This window comes from Polypterus senegalus, chromosome 7 (assembly GCF_016835505.1).
Source record: "Polypterus senegalus isolate Bchr_013 chromosome 7, ASM1683550v1, whole genome shotgun sequence".
In the NCBI taxonomy this organism is placed as follows: domain Eukaryota; kingdom Metazoa; phylum Chordata; class Cladistia; order Polypteriformes; family Polypteridae; genus Polypterus; species Polypterus senegalus.
Window position 1 is genome coordinate 189283540 of NC_053160.1, and position 22053 is coordinate 189305592.

Here is a 22053-nt window from a genome sequence, read left to right on the forward strand (position 1 = left end):
TCCTAGAAGTTAAAGGAATCCTCCTGGAAAATATAATGAAGAGAAAAGATCCTTTCAAAAAACGAAAGCGATCCTTCTGATAAAAGTTTCGGCAAAAGACACTTTCGGAATATTAAAGCAATCTTCTCAGAAAATATATAATTTCAAGAAAAGATCTTTCTGGAAGTTAAAGCAAACTCCTTGGAAGATGTCTTTCCAGGAAAAAATCCTTCCAGAATACCAAAGACACCTTTTCTGAAAATATCATAAGGACAGGATCCTTCCAGAAGATATCATTTCAACAAAAGATCCTCCAAAAACATGAAAACGATCCTCCTGGAAAATATCAATGCAGAACAAAAGATCCGTCCAGAAAACCCAAGCATTTTTCCAAAAACATATTCTAGTAGAGACCCTTCCAGAAGAATACAATTTCAAGAAAAGATCCTTCTAGAAGTTAAAGGAATCCTCCTGGAAAATATAATGAAGAGAAAAGATCCATCTGGTAAAGGTTTTGGAAAAAGACTCTTTTGGAATATTAAAGCAATCCTCTCAGAAAATCTATAATTCCAAGAAAAGATCTTTCTGGAAGTTAAAGCAAACTCCCTGGAAGATGTCTTTCCAGAAAAAAGAACCTTCCAGAATACCAAAGAGTTATTTTCTGAAAACATCATATCTAGGAAAATTTCTTTCCCAAAACAGAAAGGTTCCTTCTGTAAAACGTCCCTCCAGTTGTTAGTGTGGTCTTCCTAAACGGGACCATTCTGGTGCCGCCCCCTCGCTCTGTGTATTCATCGTGTGCGTCTGGCAGCTTCTCGTGCCCTACAAGGGTGTGAACACTGAGCTGCCGTCCCATCCAAGGTGGGTTTCCTGCCAACCCTTGCCCTCAGGACTGAAATGGTGGGCCGTAACCCCACCCGAGGTTGGATTTTGCAGATCTGAGCACGTTGTTGTCTTCTGTTGCGCTCCGTGTTGACGGCTCTGACTTCTCTGTCTCCACCACAGACCCTGGCCCACCTGTCAGAGGGCTGCTCGCCGCTGCTTGAAGGCTGCAGGAAGAACCGGCAGAGCTGGAAATTACTGGCGGACCAAGGAGAAGCAGCGACGCTAGTTAACGGGAACTCATAAGGTGGCGAGGCGTCCATCGACCAAACGAAAGCCGGGCAACTTTCTGTCCGAGTCTGGATGCTTGGGGCGGCGGCGCCTCCGTGTCACGTCTGATAGCTGCGTCTGAACAGCTGCTTTAGGTCACTGTCAGCTTTGGGCATTCAAGAGGGGTTTATTTTTTATATGTTTTTATTTTTTTACAGAATACGTGTAATATGTAGAAAGCCAAATATCAGCAGTTACGGAAAATTAGTCTGATGATGTCACTGTGTTTTTAGGGGTGGGAAAGCGATGTCACGTTCCTGTCACAAAGTAGCCCTGAGCTAACGCAAATGTAAGGTCCTCTGTCTTTACTAATAATGTATAAAGATGAATGAGGTGGCACATTCATGACGTGTAGGCTGCTTTGTCGTCGCCATTTACCGACATCTGGACATCCAGACTGGGAGAATTGGTGGGCGAGTGCCTGTCGAGGTGGGCCCTGCGCTGGACTGGCATCTCCCCGATGCATGAGCTGGAATTGGACAATGTGGACTTGAGGACGGTGTTATGTCACCTGTTTGGGCCTGTGGCCCCACTCTCTCAGGCAGAGGGTCCAATACTCGTAGCACTTGCAAGGACAGCAGGCCACAAACACATGAAGCCCCTCAGAAAGAACCTTCTCAATCACCGAGCAAAGGCAAAGCTCCTGGACTGCCTGGAATTGAGCCCCCCAAACAACAGAATGCCTTTTCTATCGATCTAGCGCCTTTCATTCTCCCCAATGCTAGGACATACAGGTAAGACTTTTTCTGTCCTGTGCACACATGCCAGTATTATACGGTGGTGTCTATTATATAGTGCCTATTCATAACAATCCACTTCGTTATTGCTCCATTACTGCTCTGTTCATATCTATTACAGTTTATAGTGCCTTTCACTCCTTTGCACAAGTGACAATCTTATACTATTTATCATAGTTCCTTTCATAACTGTCTAATGGTTGCTCTATAATATAGTGCCTTTCAACCTTAAGACTTTCTTTCCCATGCATAAATGACAATATTAAACTACAGTATCTATCGCAGAGTGCCTTTCATAACAGTTTATCTAATTGCTGTTCTATATAGTGCCTTTCCTATCTCTCAATTATGTACAGCCTTTAACTTTTCAGACTTGTCCTGTTGTCTGTACATACGCCAATATTATACCATCTTTCATATAGCGCCTTTCATGTCTATTTATATAATATATAGTGTGTCAAACTTTTGGGGGCGCTGTTGCCCCATAAAAACCCAACAGATAGACGTAGACACGGTAAAAGCAATAAGATCCATCCATCAATTATCCAACCTGCTATATCCTAACTACAGGGTCACGGGGGTTTGCTGCAACAAATCCCGGGCAGGGTGCCAGCCCACCACAGGGCACACACACACAAACAAAGAAAAATTTTGAATCGCCAGTGCACCTGACCTGCATATCTCTGTACTGTGGAAGGAAACCCACACAGACACAGGGAGAACATGCAAACTTCACACAGGGCGGAAAAGCAATAAGATGATCTTTTTAATTCTTCTTTTTCCTTTGTAGTGCCTCCAAAGCACCCCAGCCACAATAAACAGGCAATACGATAAATAAACCCAAAAATTCTCTCCTCCACCCCAGCTCGCTTGCTGAGTCTCCACCAGTCCTTGTCCCTGAAGTGCTCCTGCCCTTCCTCCCACGTGACTTGCCAGCACTTCCGGGTGTGATGGACTTTTTAATCAGCCCGGGAGTACTGTGGGACTTTCATCCTCATGATTCTCCAGGACCTTTCACAGCTCCCCCTGGCGGCACCCATCAGGGATGAGAAAATGTCCCAGGATGTCATGTGGGAATCCAGGGCACCGCTACACTCCAGGGGAGCTGCCCTCTAGTGTTCTGAAAAAGCTGCCTTCCCCCATCCTTTCATTTCAGGGCATCCCGACCAGGATAATCTGCCGGCTGTCTGCCACAAGTGACGTTCTGTCCTCTGCACACGTGCCCATGATATACTCTGTGATGCAGTGCATTTCCTATCTCATATAGCGCCTTTCATAGCAATCCATCCGATTGTTGCTCCATAACTTTCCTATCTGTTACAGTATTTGGGGTCTTTCACTCTTAAGGCTTTTCCTCTCCTCTACACACAGCACCGTTCATATCTAACATAGCACCTTTCATTGCTGTCTAATTGTTGCTCTACATACTGCCTCTCCTATCTATTATGTGGTGCCTTTAACTTTTAAGACTTTGTCTGTCATCTGCACACATCACATTATTATACTGTCTAATATAGTGCCTTTCATAACAACCTAATTATCGCTACGCTGTCGGTGCCCGTGGTCCTTATTGTGCGCCTTTCTTAGCATTTAGCAGTAGATCATACTGAATAAGAAAAGAGAAATCAGTGGGCGGTGTGGTGGTTAACGCAAAGGTTTCCTTCAACTTTCTTTTAGCCCAAACCTTATACAATGTCTCCATTCTTCGTTTTCATTAAGGGTTGGCACTTTGTTGATCGATTCTTAAGGCACCTCCAAATATCTACTCCATTTGTTGCGTGAAAACGCAGATATTCAACTCCCTTGTAACCGAGAATTTACTTGCCTTGCTGATTGGTCGAAAACTCCATCTCGCTTATTCAAAAAAAATGTCGACTTGCCTTGCTCGAAAGTTAGGGAAGATTAAAGAAAACTCTGTGTGGCCTATTTATAGGACGACCTTTACTTACTTGCCGTAATCAAAACTATAAAACCCTAATTTGCCTACCTGTGGAATAAGAAGGTATAACAAATTCTGAAAACTATTGTAAAGAATAGTAATTTCCTTGAAATGGTAATTTTGGCACAACAATGACAGAAATAAAAGGATTAATGACTATTTGATTTTATGGACAAGCCAACAGCCCACTACCCCAATCAGCACAAATTAAAACATACAAGCTTATAAATACGTTTAGTGAACAATTATAAAATTTCGTTTATTGCGATGTATAATTTTTTTTTTCCTCTTTGCATACACGCCTTTGCCGTTTGCGCATTTTTCAGGTCACCGGAGAATGTTACAGGTGATTCATTTATTCCAGGAAATAGAAAAATTTGACAACAGTGCCATCTGCTGGTCTTCATCATATGTGACACTTATTCTTAGTTCCTGTGTTGTCTGCAGGGGCACAGCAACTCCCCAAAACCGAGCCAGACAGACAACAGGCACAAGTTCAGCAACGCACACAGGTTTTATTCAGTGGGAAACACTTCTCAAATCATTTGCCACAGCACTTTTCTTCCTCTCTCTCTCTCCCCCCTCTTCCACCTCTGGCAAGGTTTGCCTTCTTGCTCCTGACTCTTAACAGCACAGCTAAGTAAGCACACTTTAGATTTAGCCTCGACTGAGTGGCACATCGATGACACAACACTAAATACACAAGAGGCCCACGTCACCACCCTACAGTGACCCCCCCCTTCAGATAGGACATCCAGGCCCAAAGGTCCCCGGGGTGCAGCACTAGGTGCCTAAATCTCCAAAGGGTAGCAATGCCACTCACTTATGGTTTTAAGTGAAGGCCCAGGCCCAGTTCCTCATGTATAGTTCCCATATAAGACTTTAGGATTAGTTCAGAGCGGACACCAAAGATGACAAGGTGGTCTCATCTTCACAGAGCAACTTATTTTTGACATTTTTTTTTTTTTTTGAAAACTTCCACCCAATGAATCCCATCTTTAAAACAACAGCAGCATCAACGATACAATTTCAGTAAAATGGTGCAGTTTCAATGTTTGCTACAGACCCAGGCCCCCCACTGGCAGATTTACATTGTTAGTTAGCAGCAAGGAGGCAGCATTCATACTGGGGGGGTGGGGTAATAAGTTACAAGGCTCACCATTTTAGACTTGACTCAAAGAAACAATCCGTTCACGTCAAGGGGGCAAAAACTGAAAGCAACAAATTGTGGCCCCTCATCCCCCAGGACTGACTTCCAACTCTCGAGATATATTTCACCCAAACTAGGGGACAGTTGGGGTCTCTAACAAGTCACTCTATCTGCCCCCTGCCAAAGACCACCCTAAAAAGCAGGTCACAGTGGTCCTTGTAAATGCATAGGACTTTGTTTTGGGCCTGCGCCCTCACGGTACATGCAGACCTCGTACTTCACCCTGAAGAAATCATAAAAATGTGAACAGAAATGAAGTCACAGGAGTCACCGTGAATGGGAAAAAAAGCTGAACAGCCCTTAGTGCCAAGGTTAGGGGGTTTGGGAATGTAACCTTGTACAAAAAAAAAAAAAAAGTTTTCTCCACTTCCACAAATGGGCTTTAAAAAGGAAAAACAAACATTTTTGTGCTTAGATTAATATTACAGCCGTAAACATCAATGGCGATTACCGAATTTAAATATGAAACCACTTTGAGAATGAACCTCACAGATGGCATCACTTTGGAAAGGCTGACCCTCAGAAACCAAGCACAACAAAAACATGGCTGTGTAATCCATAAACTCCTCCTACTTTATATAAAGATTTCTTTAACGTAGAAATGACTCACAGGTTCAGGATTCAACTAGAAACAAAAGAAAAAAAAAAATCCATAACACTTGCAGTTGGACGCTCAGAAGCAATTGCAACCCAAAACCTTTGCATGTTTGGTTTTTATATTGATAAAAGTCAAGTACTCCATATCATAAAAAGACAAAAACACAAAACAAGCTTTTCACACGATGGTGGCTCAAATAAAGACTTAAACAATTGGAGAACTCAAAGAGAAACAACAAACAGAGAAGGAGTCGTCGGAGAAATATGTACAGAGTGGGGATGGGGACAACGATAAACTAAATAGTATCAATTTTTTTATAAGCCACCATGCTATTCACTTTGTGGATGGTTGTAGTAAAGGAACGAAGGCGGACTTCTTCTGAATTGTTGACCATCTGAGGGCCCGATTCTTCCCATTTTTCTGGTACCTCCAAATCTTTGTCGGTGTAAATCAGTAAATCAAATGCACCTACATAAAGGGGGAGGGAAAAAAAAAATAAAATTAAGACTGACGGATATGAAAACATTTGCCAAAAAAAAAAAGATGACGGAATACTCGGACATCTACTATATGTGTGTGTGCAGCTACACGGCCCACACTGAGTCAGACAAATCCCTGGCCATTTGCCGATAACCCCAAGGATATTTTTTTTTTTTAAAACGAAGCTTATATCAAGTTAAAAAGTGTACAAAAAGTAAAAAAGTTTCTCATACACTCGTAAAAAAAGGTGGGTGCTTTTCAATCAACATTATAAAAAAAAAACACTTAAAATCTTAGCAAGTGCCCACATTTTATTTTATGATTGATGTTTGAGAGACTTTACTTTTTAACTTAATACAAGTGTGACTTTTAAAAAGTATATATATTTTCAACTTTAGTCTTAGGTTTGTTTTAGTATAATTTTGGAATCAATATTTTAAACACTTCCTTTAATATTTCTATCCATTACTAGCACCATCTATTAGTGAAATCTTGACCTATTCTTCATATGAAAATTTCATTTCTTAATTAACATTAATTGATCAATCAGGAAACTGATTATTGATTCATGTATTGTCATCAGATGCGAGTCAGTGAGCAAAATTTCAAGTACTTTGGACAACAGAAGTGGGTTAAATATCAATTACAAGATTTGTACCAGACAAACAAACAGGTGAAGTTAAAAGCAGCATGATAATAAAAAGAATGGCTCACACTGAAGGATCAGCCTTATGGTCGTATACATTAATCACTGGAGGTATTTCCATTACAAGGATTAACAAGTGTAAATGTGGTGACAATTTAAGGGTGTTTCATGTGCATACACATTTGAGGATCCTCAGCCACACCTGTGCATGTTTTACTTTCCAGCAGGTGATTTGCATGAGCCATTTGACAAAGAGATTTACAAATCAGCTCTATCCGATACACTGTGTGTGTGTGTGTGTGTATGTGTGTGTGTGTGAATACATAGCATGATGTTGATACATACAGAACACCATTTCCTTACATTTCATGACATGCAGCAAGTCAGATTACTTACATGCCGTTTCAAGAAGGGGTAAAAATGTCACGCTGGCAGTGATCTGACGGATAACTGAACGGATTTCATCCTGAATTACTTTGATAGACTTCTCTCTTGGAGTACTGAGGCAGGGGAAAAAAAATCCAATGAATTACGAAATATTGAAGAAAATAAAAAGATGAATTTTCAAAACACAAAAATATTCACTCAAGGAAAAGAAAAAAAAAAAAGATACAGGATTAGATTTATGATTTAGGTCAAAATGTCACTAGAGAAACAGGACAGATTAGGAGAAGCTGAGCCTGGGGTGGAGACCGTAGGAAGCCAAAACAAAATATTTGTGCCTGCCTGGTTTCCATACTTGCTTCACAGAAGAGCACAAATAAATAATGTAATAAAAATCCACCCACATTTCCTCAGTGCTGCTGAAATGGGAGACCAGCCTCATAATGATGGGTGACAAGACTTTCAAAACACAGAGAACCATGCCAAGATACTTCAATTGTTGTGTACGTTTTGTAGATATATAAAGTAGACTGTCATGTGTTTTTGCTTTTAATTGGTATTCATATAAATATCACATTGACAATTAAGTCAGTCATCCAATGCTATACCCCAGTGGCTCCCAAACTCGTTCAAGGAGACCCCCTGCGGCTGCAGGTTTTTGTTCCAACCAGATTCACAATTGGTGAGAAGGATCGATAACAATGAATCTCAATTAATTAGATACTTTATTAATCCCAAGGGGAAATTTACTGGTCTTTTACTCTTCTCTTATTCTGCATTCTGAAAAACTGTGTTTTTCTATATCTATAAGACATTTAGAAATACTTCTATTTTTTTTCTAAAGCTATAAATGGTTAACTCTTCTGTCGTTTTCCATTTTCCTGTGTAGCTTCATTTAACCCTAATCGTGACAATTAACCAGCATAGCGACTTCAGTGTCAGACCTGCTAATTAGTAAAGAATCAATAAAATAACCAGAACATCTGGAAAAGCAGAATGAAAATTAGGTTGAAAATACTGTTAATGACTTAAACTATATTCCACACAACTGCTTATTATATTTTAATAAAAATCTACCAAACTTAGTTTTTAATTTCTACAGTTACTCCTAAGCACAGAAACTGAGAAATAATGAGTTGCTTAATTAGGCTAAGAGTCCAATGAAAAATGGGAGTTGGTTAGAACAAAAACTATCAGTCACAGTGAGGGTCCCCAGGACTGAGTTTGGGAAGCAAGGCCACACCCTATTCAAATGAAATCCAACATCCCCAGTCCTACCAATGCAAAGAGTAAGAAATCAAAATATTGAATATGAAGTAACAACTCTGTTACACTGAGGCACTCTAAAGCTGGTGTCACATTACACGACTTCCAGTTGGAGGGGACGTCAGACTTGACGACACCTGCAGTTGATGATCTTGTCGTCCAAGAATGTCAGATTACAAGACTAGAAATCACAAAGACAGACAAAGTTTCACTTTTCCTAGATATCCTTCACTCACCCCTTTCTCGGACCGCTTTTTGACAGAGCCAATGCTGCATGAATGCTTTGTGGGTTCAGCCTCAGTGTTGACTCCTATTTTTCTTTACTCTAACATAGTACATCACCCAGAGAAGCCCCCTCTCCTGCTCGCACATTCCTTACAACTCGTAGTCACATTATGCCACTTCTGGCCGTGCACCCACTGGTTCCCCACACAGAAACACTGAAACTCTGTGACGGTGCGTCTTAGTCACTTTTTTTATTCAAAGGCAAAAGCAGACATTCAGTTGTCAAAGAACGATTGTTTTACTTGTACTAATTCTGGCATTGTGTTATTCCAGGCGCACTATGCAAACCCACAGCATTTTACTGATCTGTTTTTGCACTTCACTTCCATAATCAGATTTTCTGTAATTTTTAAATGGTTGACTATCTTTATTCAGAAAACTTACCAAACTCAGACCCCTTCACAAAAAACACACATTGGCACTTTAATCTGCAAGCGTACTCTGAAATTTTTCTAACTGCTCCTCAGGTGGCCTAAAAGTATTTTGCATCCGATTCAGTCTCATTCACTCCAAACCTCCATGACCGTTGTTTAATGCTATGATCTCATTAAAGCTAATGAAAAATAACTTCTGTGATTTTGATTCTCCTTTAACAACAATGCTTTAAATCCCAAACTTTAAAGAACCTCACCACACAACAATGTGTCCCACAATTAGTCTGTATGTCTTACGTGACTGCTGGATTGACACACAAGGTCTAAAACAGGGGTGTCAAACTCAAGGCCTGGAGGGCAGCATTGGCTGCAGGTTTTCATTCTAACCATCATCATGGGTGACCAGTTTTCTCTGCTAATTAACTCCTTTTCCCTTCATTTTAATAGGCCTGTTTTTAAGGATTTAGTCCTCTGAATTGGTTTGTTTCATCATGAAATGGCAACCAAACAGAAATAAGACGTGAAACGAGCCAACAGATGAGCAGCTAAACTGGAATTACAAACTCCAACCAATCTATTAATGAGAAGCTGATTCTTGCTGTTAATTATGCCCGTTATTTAATTCTGTGGCCTGTTGCTGCTCTCATTCTGCCACAGCAGACATTTCCAAAACTGTTGATTTTCTGTTCGTCAAAATGTTTTGGTGACCCAAGAGAAAACAACCTTACTGAGGCCTTCACTTTTCTTTATTTTCAGATATTGTGTAATGGGTGCAGGTGAGCTGGTCATATGGCGGCTTATTGTCTCATTGTTTGGCTGCTAATTAAAAAAAAAAAAAGACAACTAAGGGTCCGAGTCAAGCTAATTAAAACTAAAGCAAAAGAAGTTATTTAGCAGCAAAAACTGGTCACTAATGAAGAAAATCGTTAGAATGAAAACCTGCAGCCACTGCGGCCCTCCAGGCCTGGAGTTCGACACCCGTGGTCTAAAACAACAATGTGTAATTAAAAATATTCAGGTCATCTGTATTCAAATTTTTTTACATCACTAAAGGAGAGAAGAGTACACGGATTGTGCAGACCCAGACTACATACTGCAACAAGCCACACAGGAGCCACTTCCCTGGGCAAGTCCAAGGTGTTGAATGGATTTTCTCTCCCTTGAATGCCACAAATTAAATGGCACCCAGTCTATGCCCAGTGGGCACCTCAAAAAGCCTGCCTCATTACTACACTCGCCAGTCTCACTCTGTCACTGTCTTACTAACTCTGCTTGTGCCCATTTGGCAGCAAGAAACATCACAGGACCCCAGCTGAAAATAACAGTGCAGTGAAGCACAGTGCCATAATGTGCGGCTCATAAGGATTTCAGCTCCTTCTTGTGGTTGCTTTTATGGCTCGTTATCGTGAGCACTTTCTCTCCCAACCATAAGTACTTGACTGCAGATATGGCTCTTAGAATTAAATAACAGTTGCACAAGTAATGCTAGATTTTTTTTTTTGCTGTTTGTGTTTGTTCTGTGGCTGTCAGTGCTGCTATTACCATAATACAAATATATTAAAAAAATCTGCACAAACCTATATGTAGCATCCAGAATCTTTAACATAATATGCCCTTTAATTTGAATGTTCAAACCTTATTTTTTCTGTGGTGGGCTGGTGCCCTGCCTGGTGTTTGTGTCCTGCCTTGCACTCTGTGCTGGCTGGGATTGGCTCCAGCCGAGCCCCCGTGACCCTGTAGTTAGGATATAGCAGGTAGCATAATCGATGGAGGGAACCTTATTTTTTGGCTAATCTGACAGCCCTAGTCACTAGGGTTATCAAACTATACAACTGGGAATAATGGGAGTATGCCGTGAGTCCAGCTTCCCTAAGATTATGTAAATAAAGCCTGTGCTTGAAAAACTGCTGGAAGTGTCGTGTAATGTGACAGGAACTTTAAGGTTAGTGCAAGTTCAAAACAATTATTAACAAATGTCTGTCAAATTTTTCAGAAGTTTTGAAGAGGCACTCAGAAAGTCAAATTTGAAATAAATAAAACAAGTAAATAGGCCACCCTCTTCTCCACTGCATGACCGTTAAATAAGGTAGAATGCTAGCCACACAGTGTAAGATGACACAGTAGATCAGTTCATTAAGCAGATAACTTGAATCAGGTGATACTCCAAAGATGCCAGACAGTAAACGATTATTGAATGAAAATCTAATACAATTAAAGAAAAATGTTATTTCAATAAGTTTTGGGCAAGGCATTTCCAAAACATGTGACCTAATGATGTACACGACAGTCTTGACGCAGACCATTATGCACAAAATTTTTTTTTTTTGGTAGCCGAGTTCCATTTATTATTTAAAATTCCATTGGAAAGATGCAATCTTATTGGGATTGAAAAGAATGGCAAACTTTTAGGGACATCTTTATATCAATTATGTTACATGGCTATAGGAGAAACAGAGAAGGAGAGGAAAGTCTACCAGGATTTAGAAAAGTCTCCAGCTTTCATGTAGTAAAAGAAATGTGTTAAGATTTTTTTAGAGATGTAGTTATTCAAAGGATGTAAACATATTGACCATACTAAAACCTTCAAAGACCCTAATGCCAAGCACCTCGAACATGTTTAAAACAATGCATAGCTTAAAGATGAAGAGAACAGGATTGTAGAGGTGCATTTTAAGATTTTAATTTCTACTAAAATACATTCAACTTACAGGGAAAACTAGGGAGTTGATGGCAGGACTGGCACTCCAGCAACCGTGTTTTTAAAAAAAAAAAAAAAAAAAGAGTTCCTGTGTGATGTTAAAGTGTCAGCTGCTACACTGGGGTGCCAATCCAGGTGGCTCATTATGTGGTGGGTGCAGCAACGCACCATCAGCATGTGCTCCCATTAAAATGCCTCCTGCACTGATGTCACGTAGTGAGTGGGTGATGAACTATCAGACTACCGACTGCTTAGTTGACAATAATTAGTGGTGACTGGAATGCAAAGCGTAGCACAATTAGGACATGGTTTCCTCTGCATAGATAAAAGCTGTTACCGTCTAATTTCTTCTCCATTCCATGCTTATTATTCACTACTATGCAGTGTTGTTGTAAGTTCTCAAAAGTATCAAAATATCTGTGTTGCTGCTAAGCAAGAACTAATGGTGTATACAGAAGGGGGCTGCTGGAAGCACACAAAACAAAGTCCACAATAATGCATAATGTTCTGTAGAAAGGGAGACCGTCCTCGTTAACCATCTGGACAAAGATTTCACTCTGCAACAAAAGTGCTCAAAAAGCAGTAAATTTTGCAGTCCGAATTCAAATGATGCTTAAGAGACTTATGAACTTTCGTCTCTTAAAACAGGATTTTGGAGAGTTTAATGAATCATTGCAAGTTTGAAAAACCAATTTATTTTTAAAATTAATCCAAACACTTACCTATTTTCTGTTGCAGTTTTGTCGCATTCAATATCAAACTGCCATCGCTCCAAAACCTCGTTGGTTTCCAAACTGGTAATAACTACAACCAGTTTCTGTACCGTACACTGGAACAACCATTCTAAAATAGAAAGCAACATTATGAAGACCAAATTGCTTATCTGCACTTTACCATATCTATACAGAAACAAGTCCAACAGGCATGGTTGGAAAAATAAATTAAAATAACATTTGACAGTAAATGAGGTTTTAGTTTACTTAAATGAAGATCTCAAAAGTGGACAAGCACCTACACTTAAACTATGTTTCATATTAATAGCTAGTGTCACAAAACACAAAAGAAAAGAAGCAGAAAACAGTAATATTACCTTTGAGCTGAAGTACAACATTGTTCAGGTAACTTTTCAATTTGGGATCTGTAGTCACAAATATGCTCAGATTGTACTGAGTAACACGGGTGAAGGTTTCAGGTGGGTAAATCCCTCGCTGATACAAAATGCTATTGATACCAAAGGCTGCAAAAGTTAAAGGCTTAAATTAGAAGAAAACACACACCCCCACTCTTGTATTGTTGCACACTCAAATGTTTTAAATGAAGGTAAAAATTTTACATATTACAATTAGCTTCTCAAAAAACCTTTACCTGAAATCATGCATGTTCCTCATCTGGACACATTTAAAAAGATTTGAATGAAAATAAAGAGAACCTGAGCACAGAGTGGAACTCAGATTATGTGATATCCAAGTGAGCTCGATGGACTGAATGATCTCCTTCTGGTCACCGAGCTGCCAGCGCTCAAAAGTCATAGCATTTCATGCTGGGACCTTCAGGTGAGACCACCAGCCTGTTTAAAAACTACCGAAGCCTGACAAGGCAAGGAAGCCTATTAGAAACCTCTGCATTACAAAGCTGACCTCTGTGATATTACCCGATTATTGAGAAGGTGAAAACCATAGAAAAATCAGTGGCAATAATTGTTTTATTTTCAAGACACACACCAAGATTTACAGATTACCTGCTGTTGTCTGTCCAGTAAGAAATCTATGATCACACTTCCTTAAATCAAATATTTGCTAACATCAGATGGAATATTGTTTTTAAATGAAGCTCTTGCTGTAAATTTCTCAAATAGACGTGGCTAGCAAGAAAAAAGCAAGAATTTTAGGTAACAATAAAGGGGAACACAGTATTTTTTTTTTTTTTAAATGGGCTGTCTTTATCACCATCATTAGCATTTAGAAATATCCACATTACCAGATAGATAAAGTTTTTTGTCCCAAGAGGGAAATTTAGCTTTTTACAGAAGCTAAATAAGTAAATATGATGACAAACAACAAACCCACTCTCAAATACACAGCATTGGGATTAACGAAAGAAAACCAGACTTGGATGAAGATAAAATAAAGCAGTCACAGTGAGGTATTATGCAGGCATATTGCCATAGGAATAAATGATTGATGGCGTTTATTTGTATCCAAGGGGAAATTTAAACTTTACAGATGCTCAAAATAGAGAAAAAATATTCGATATACACTTGGACTGAAAAGTTTACATTTTAACACGGCCACACGTACTAAATATGACGGACCACGATTTTTACCCTGTGAACTTTCATACAAGTTAATTTCAGTCATCAACTTGGAAATTCTGAGTAAGCATGGACGTTGTGGCCTTTTGATGAGCCGGAGTCCAAACTCATCACTGGTCACCTGAACTCCTGGCTTAAGAGTGGACGGGTGGATCTTCCACTTCATTTATTAGCAACTCTTTTATGGTTTATATGACATCAAAGCTTTTAAGCCTCTGCAATTTTAAAACTTTTGTCAGTGTGGCACAGGCATGGAAAATGTAAAAGTACGTCAAATTATCTCTGGGAGAAACCCACAATCACCAAGATGTCTTTAACTTAAGTCTATTTAAGAACAAGAAGGATTTATAAACCGGAGGGCAGAAGACAGGGAGGCTACGCAGTAAAAGCAAATAATGCAACTTTATTATAATTGACTGCCTTCTCTTTTACTACAATGCAACACGGCGTTTAAGTCCCTACTGGTTGACTTTACATATGGGAATTAAATTAATTGTACCACAAAGTTAAAAACATATCCACATTAAAAATTCACGTCATATCGTATTTACAATTAACTTAAACTTGTAAAACTCGGAGCATCATGCAGCCAGCCTAATAATAATCAGCATCGCTCATTGTACAGATCCATAGATGCCACGACAAGGCTGAAGGATTCAAAAAACTGAAGAGCGACACTTCCGCTGTGGGCGGGGTTTGTTCGCATGCATACCAGTGGAGTCGGCCCGGCTGGGCTTCAGGCTTCGCCGTTGTTCTAAACGGGAGCAGAGGCCCAAACGTTTTCAGCTGAATCAGCAATGCAACATAGTTGTTAAATTTTTAACAAGAATATCACAATTCAAAACTTTTTTCCCGAAACACTTTGCACTAGTTTACTGCAATAACCGGAAAGATACTTTTTTTTTCTTTCAAACATGTTTGACACAGTATTCGTTTCGGCGGCGTTTTAGATAACCAAGTTTCCCTCTACACGCCCAAAGTAAAAGAAAATTATGATAACTTACAAAAAAACTCCGCCACGAGCTCGGCGCTTCCTTTCAGGGTAATCCCTGAGAGAGTACCTTGTTTAGCCATAACAAATGGCGTACGGCCGCTTTACCCGCCAGTCCGTTTGAAATCTGCAGGCGAAGTCGCGGATGTAGTCGCTCAGCACGCACTGCGCGTGTGCGCTGGATGTTGTCTCGCACGAACTTAATCCTCGCGACACAGAGACGCGACTGAGGGGCGGGGTTATCCATTTCCATGGCGGAAGTACATTCTCAGAACTTGTCTTGTTAAAGCGCTCTGTTATTCTGCCTTAGTCTCGCCACGGATTTCATGATTTAGGATGAATTAAAATATTCGCATATAAAGGCGTGATCACAAAAAAATAGATTACTGGCCGAAGAATGGTTTGATACATCATAAACCGTCTGGACGCCGTTCCTTCAGGATGCTGACTTGAAATAAAAGATGTAATGTAGTTCAAGTTTATTTTCACCTGTAAAGAATGCGATGAAATTCAGATGAATGGAATGTCCAAACACCTGTTGAACTCCATAAATGAAATACTGTATAAGGTAAGGAGGGATGGAATACAGGGCCGGATTAAGACGAAATTGGGCCTGATGCTGCAGCGCAAAAAGGCCCATTTTTTCTCGGCATTGGTGCGTGCGGCACTCACCGCACATGCGCACTCAGACCGACCGCGGAGCCTTAATTGCTTGCGACGCAACCAGTCAGCCTTTATTGAACATGAATAATTATAACGACATAATATCGTAACAACTCGAGATTACCATCAACATTCAACAGCAATTGTCTGAAAAGTGCACTTAATGCAGAAAACCTAACAATGAAATACACTAAATTTCGCAATTCTCTTACGAAACAGAGAAAGAAAAAATGACTTTGCAGAGACATTGGGTCAAAGTGACTCAGTTCAGGCTCATGACCACGATTTAAATTTCATAATAGACCAGAATCCTGTCAAGGATTTTAAAAATTCTAAACATCCATGCCAAGACCGCAGGCCGGCTTTTAATTTTACCTTTACAGATAACCATTTAAGTAGCCATCGATTTTTCCTGTACAACTAACTTTCAAGGTGAAAAATTGACTACGTGGCACTTATCGAACAATAATAAAGTGGCAAAAATCCCCAAGGTATTGCAAAAAAACGCAGCTAAATTACTAAGTAAACTGTTTAACATAAAATTGATAGCATTAACTTGAAATCTTCGGTTAACAATAAACACAACAAAATTATAGTTACGTCACTCCAAATTTCATTCTAAGAATTATTTTGAGGTTAATATAGCAAAGGAAAACTGTTCAGCTTCCGGAAAATTCTCGTCTGTTTTCACCTGGGCCTATTTCAGGAATGGGCCTAATGCTGCAGCATCAATAGCACCCACCTTAATCCGGCCCTGATGGAATATAAAATAGCGGTGCTTCAGAGAGGGTCTCTACCTGAACGTGTCTCTAAGCGAGTTGTACACAGATTGGTGATAATTATTGATAACTGAAGCACAAAGTAGAGTATATAGGGAGGAATTCAAAGAAGACTTTCTTTCCATTACTTTCTGTGTCATCTAATCCACCTTAATAAAAAGATGTGTCAGTGTGTCCTTCTGGTTGCTGTGTCCCTGTCATTCCAACAGATGGTGCATCCTAAACATCAATACTGCTTTAATGAATCTCATACCAATGGCCATATAACAAGATGTATGCGCTGCATGGCGTATTGCAAATGTTTAACACTGAAGTCTAAGGTGGTTACTTTGATTTCAACCCATCTTAAATGGGTAGCACCGCTAGTTGTTTCATACAGTATACTCACAACCCAGCAGTAAAGCTAGAAGTCGGCTAATGTCCTGCGCTTCCAGTCTTTCATTCAATCAGCCAAAGTAGGCACATGTCACTGCTCACTTCACATCACTACCCTGGCTTTCCCTATTAAGCTCAAATCCTTGTCTGCTTATCTACAAGTTGGATTTTGTGGACACAACAAGCTGGACCTGTGGAACATCTGGACAGGTCTCGCCATCCTGCTACCACCTCCAGCCCTGTTATTAACAGCAGGTGCAGCAGCAGATCGTCTTCATTATCCAAGCTACAACTTCTTATGTCAGTTTAGGGTGGTGTTGTTTGTTTCTTATTAGAGGGAGACACACAGATACACACCAATCAGCCACAACATTAATACCACCTGACTAATATGTGTAGGCCCCCTTGTGCCACCAAAACTGCTCTGACCTGTCAAGGCCTGGACTTCACAAGACCTCTGAAGGTGTCCTGTGGTATGTGGCACCAAGACGTAACCAGCAGATCCTGTAAGTCATGTGCTGAGGCCTCTATGGACCAGACTTGATTTTCTCCGGAACATCCCAGAGATGCTCCATCGGATTGTGATCTGGGAAATTTGGAGGCCAAGTTCACAACTTCATCTCTTTCTCAAGCTCCTCAAACCATTCCTGGAGAATATGTGCAGTGTGGCAAGGGTGCATTATCCTGCTGAAAGAGGGAGGATGTGCTCGGCAACAATCTTTAGATTGGATTAGATTCAATTACATTACATTAGATGGGACTTTGTTAATACTATGGGGAAATTCAAAATACTGTAGATATTCAATTAAAAATGTTGGTAGGTGGTACATACCAAAGTAATATTCACATGAATGCCAGGAGCAAAGGTTTCCCAGCAGGACATTGCCCAGAGCAACAGACTGTTTCTGCCGGCTTGCCTTCTTCTCTTAGTGCATCCTGCCGCCATCTCTACACCAAGTAAATGACACACACACACCAGCCGACTGCATGATCTAAAAGAAAACGTAATTGATCATGCCATGCCACCTTCTTTCATTGCTCCAAGGTCCAGTTCTGATACATTTGTGCCCGTTATAGGGGCTTCAGCAGTGGATAAGAGTCAGCATGGGCACTTGGACCGGTCTGAGGCTGCACATCGAGCTGTGATGCACTGTGTGGTCTGACTTGGCCATTGTTACGTTTTTCAGTTATTTGTGCTTCAGTCGCTCATCTGTGGGAATGCACAAACCTGGGCGAACCTTCACTACTCACCAGTTCCAATGAGTCTTTGGTGGCTACAACCCCATCAGTCACCAGCTGTCCTGCCCTGAACCACGTTTGGTAGGTACTGACCACTGCAGAGCAGGAACACTAAACAAGATCTGCCATTTTGGAGAGCTCTAAACCAGTCGAGTAGCCATCTATCTATCTATCTATCTATGAATCGTTATATAGTGCCTTTCATATCTATCTATCTATCTATCTATCTATCTATCTATCTATCTATCTATCTATCTATCTATCTATCTATCTATCTATCTATCTATCTCAGTTATATAGTGCCTTTCACATCTATCTATCTATCTATCTATCTATCTATCTATCTATCTATTATATAGTGCCTTTCACATCTATCTATCTGTTATATAGTGCCTTTCACATCTATCTATCTATCTATCTATCAGGCAAATACAGTGGAGCAATTTAAAACACTGCTGAAAACACATTACTGTAACATGGCCTTTTTATAACTTCACTTTAACATAATCCTGATACTCTGTATGTTCAATTCTTCATAATAACTATTCATGGTGGCTCTAAAATCCGTACTGACCCCTACTCTCTCTTCTGTTTCTTTTTCCGGTTTCTTTGTGGTGGCGGCCTGCACCACCACCACCTACTCAAAGCATCATGATGCTCCAACAATGATGGACTGAAAGCCAGAAGTCTACGTGACCATCATCATCAGGTCCTTCCATGAAAATATGATGATTTATGTTAGGTAGAATGCCCAGAGGGGACTGGGCGGTCTCTTGGTCTGGAACCCCTACAGATTTTATTTTTTCTCCAGCTTTTGGAGTTTTTTTTTGTTTTTTCTGTCCACCCTGGCCATCGGACCTCACTCTTATTCTATGTTAATTAATGTTGACTTATGTTTATTTTTTATTGTGTCTTCTATTTTTCTATTCATTTTGTAAAGCACTTTGAGCTACATTTTTTTGTATGAATATGTGCTATATAAATAAATGTTGATTGATTGATTGATATCTATCTATCTATCTATCTACTGTATCTATCTATCTATCTATTATATAGTGCCTTTCACATCTATCTATCTATCTATCTATCTATCTATCTATCTATCTATCTATCTATCTATCTACCTGTGTGTCTACCTAGGCCTGAATTATTCACTTTTTAGAATATTTTTGGAAAATGTAAATATTTGGGAACAGACTTAATTACCATAGAACGTATATTAGGACAGTGTTGGCAATAAAATGTACCTAAATATTGATTTGGTCTTTTAAAAGTGTTGGACTTTTGGATACTAGTATGATGATGATGATGATGGTGATTTTTCGTATTTTTAGTATTATTAGTATTATTAAGACATTTCCCCTTAAAAGTTCGGCTTTGCTGCTTTGCAGCCCGAGTCTCCGCTGTGGCCTCCCGGTCAGTAGGTGGCCCTAGTGCACGTTTACCGTTACGTTGTTTTGCCGACCACCATGAGATGGAAACGGGTACTGGCGTATCGGTTAAGTTTGACAAAGATTATATAAAAAGACGAGGTGAGTGCCAAATACATAAAAACCAATGAATGTGTACAGCCTTTAAAAATTGGTATTGCTGCACTTTCTGGAGTTTTCACATTTAGTTGACGGATCGGCCGCCGTGCCCTTTTTATTTTCCTTAATGTAAACATTCGTTTTTAACCAAAAAATGAAATCCACATAAAAGATGCTACACTTTTTAAAACGTTTGCCAAGGTGTCATTATTTCTTACGTGCTAGTAACAGAATTTTAATTCAGATTAAGTGGAAGACGTCCGCAGTCATGCAAAGCGCGCTCTCGGCTGCGTCACAGCAGCTCCCGCCTAAACTGAGCTCATTTCCAGACATCCATCCATCCATCCATCCTCTTCCGCTTATCCGAGGTCGGGTCGCGGGGCAGCAGCTTAAGCAGAGAGGCCCAGACTTCCCTCTCCCCGCCACTTCTTCCAGCTCTTCGGGAGAATCCCAAAGGCGTTCCCAGGCCAGCCGGGAGACATAGTCCCTCCAGCGTGTCCTGGGTCTTCCCGGGCCTCCTCCCGGTTGGGCGTGCCCGAACACCTCACCAGGGAGGCGTCCAGGAGGCATCCTGATCAGATGCCCGAGCCACCTCATCTGACTCCTCTTCTCTACTCTGAGCCCCTCCCGGATGACTGAGCTTCTCACCCTATCTTTAAGGGAAAGCCCAGACACCCTGCGGAGGAAACTCATTTCAGCCGCTTGTATTCACGATCTCGTTCTTTCGGTCACTACCCATAGCTCATGACCATAGGTGAGGGTAGGAGCGTAGATCGACTGGTAAATTGAGAGCTTTGCCTTACGGCTCAGCTCCTTTTTCACCACGACAGACCGATGCAGAGCCCGCATCACTGCAGATGCCGCACCGATCCGCCTGTCGATCTCACGCTCCATTCTTCCCTCACTCGTGAACAAGACCCCGAGATACTTGAACTCCTCCACTTGGGGCAGGATCTCTCCCCCAACCCTGAGAGGGCACTCCACCCTTTTCCGGCTGAGGACCATGCTCGGATTTGGAGGTGCTGATTCTCATCCCAGCCGCTTCACACTCAGCTGCGAACCGATCCAGAGAGCTGAAGATCACGGCCTGATGAAGCAAACAGGACAACATCATCTGCAAAAAGCAGTGACCCAATCCTGAGTCCACCAAACCGGACCCCTTCAACACCCTGGCTGCGCCTAGAAATTCTGTCCATAAAAGTTATGAACAGAATCGGTGACAAAGGGCAGCCCTGGCGGAGTCCAACTCTCACTGGAAGCGGGCTCGACTTACTGCGGCAATGCGGACCAAGCTCTGACACGGTTGTACAGAGACCGAACAGCTCTTATCAGGGGTCCGGTACCCCATACTCCCGAGCACCCCCACAGGATTCCCGAGGGACACGGTCGAATGCCTTTTCCAAGTCCACAAAACACATGTAGACCGGTGGGCAAACTCCCATGCACCCTCCAGGACTCTGCTAAGGGTGAAGAGCTGGTCCACTGTTCAGCGACCAGGACGAAAACCACACTGTTCCTCCTGAATCCGAGGTTGACTATCCGACGGACCCTCCTCTCCAGAACCCCGAATAGACTTTTCCAGGGAGGCTGAGGAGTGTGATCCCTCTATAGTTGGAACACAACCTCCGGTCCCCCTTTTTAAAGAGGGGGACCACCAACCCGGTCTGCCAATCCAGAGGCACTGTCCCGATGTCCATGCGATGTTGCAGAGGCGTGTCAACCAAGACAGTCCTACAACATCCAGAGCCTTAAGGAACTCGGCGTATCTCATCCACCCGGGGCCCTGCCACCAAGGAGTTTTTTGACCACCTCGGTGACTTCAGTCCCAGAGATGGGAGAGCCCACCTCAGAGTCCCCAGGCTCTGCTTCCTCATTGGAAGGCATGTTAGTGGGATTGAGGAGGTCTTCGAAGTACTCCTCCCACCGACCCATAACGTCAGTGAGGTCAGCAGCGCACCATCCCCACCATATACGGTGTTGACACTGCACTGCTTCCCCTCCTGAGGCCGGACGGTGGACCAGAATCTCCTCGAAGCCGTCCAAAGTCGCTCTCCATGGCCTCTCCAAACTCCTCCCATGCCCGAAGTTTTGCCTCAGCAACAACGAAGCCGCGTTCGCTTGGCCTGCGGTACCTATCAGCTGCCTCCAGAGACCCACAGGACAAAAAGTCCTATAGGACTCCTTCTTCAGCTTGACGGCATCCCTCACGCGGTGTCCACCAACGGGTTGGGGATTGCCGCCACGACAGGCACCGACCACCTTGCGGCCACAGCTCCGGTCAGCCGCCTCAACAATAGAGGCACGGAACATGGCCCATTCGACTCAATGTCCCCACCTCCCTCGGGACGTGGTTGAAGTTCTGCCGGAGGTGGGAGTTGAAGCTACTTCTGACAGGGGACTCTGCCAGCCGTTCCCAGC

General features: G+C 41.6%; 2 protein-coding genes across 3 annotated transcripts in view; one reads left to right on the forward strand and one right to left on the reverse strand.

The window, feature by feature from the left end:
* The window catches only part of pde5ab (phosphodiesterase 5A, cGMP-specific, b), a 102129-nt gene extending 100655 nt beyond the window's left edge, over nt 1-1474 (forward strand). For both annotated transcript variants that reach the window (XM_039759740.1, XM_039759741.1), the window contains exon 21: nt 985-1474. In XM_039759740.1, the coding sequence (XP_039615674.1) occupies nt 985-1107 (123 nt within the window). In that variant the 3' untranslated portion in view covers nt 1108-1474. The remainder of the gene's footprint in view (nt 1-984) is intronic.
* Nucleotides 1475-5655: 4181 nt separating this feature from the next.
* mad2l1 (MAD2 mitotic arrest deficient-like 1 (yeast)) lies at nt 5656-15249 on the reverse strand. The gene is made up of 5 exons (XM_039759742.1): nt 15064-15249; nt 12839-12985; nt 12471-12591; nt 7138-7241; nt 5656-6083 (listed from the first exon to the last, which is right to left on the reverse strand). The coding sequence occupies exons 1-5, from the start codon at nt 15131-15133 to the stop codon at nt 5911-5913; spliced, it is 615 nt and encodes a 204-aa protein (XP_039615676.1). The 5' UTR covers nt 15134-15249; the 3' UTR covers nt 5656-5910.
* Between the last annotated feature and the right edge of the window lie 6804 nt (nt 15250-22053).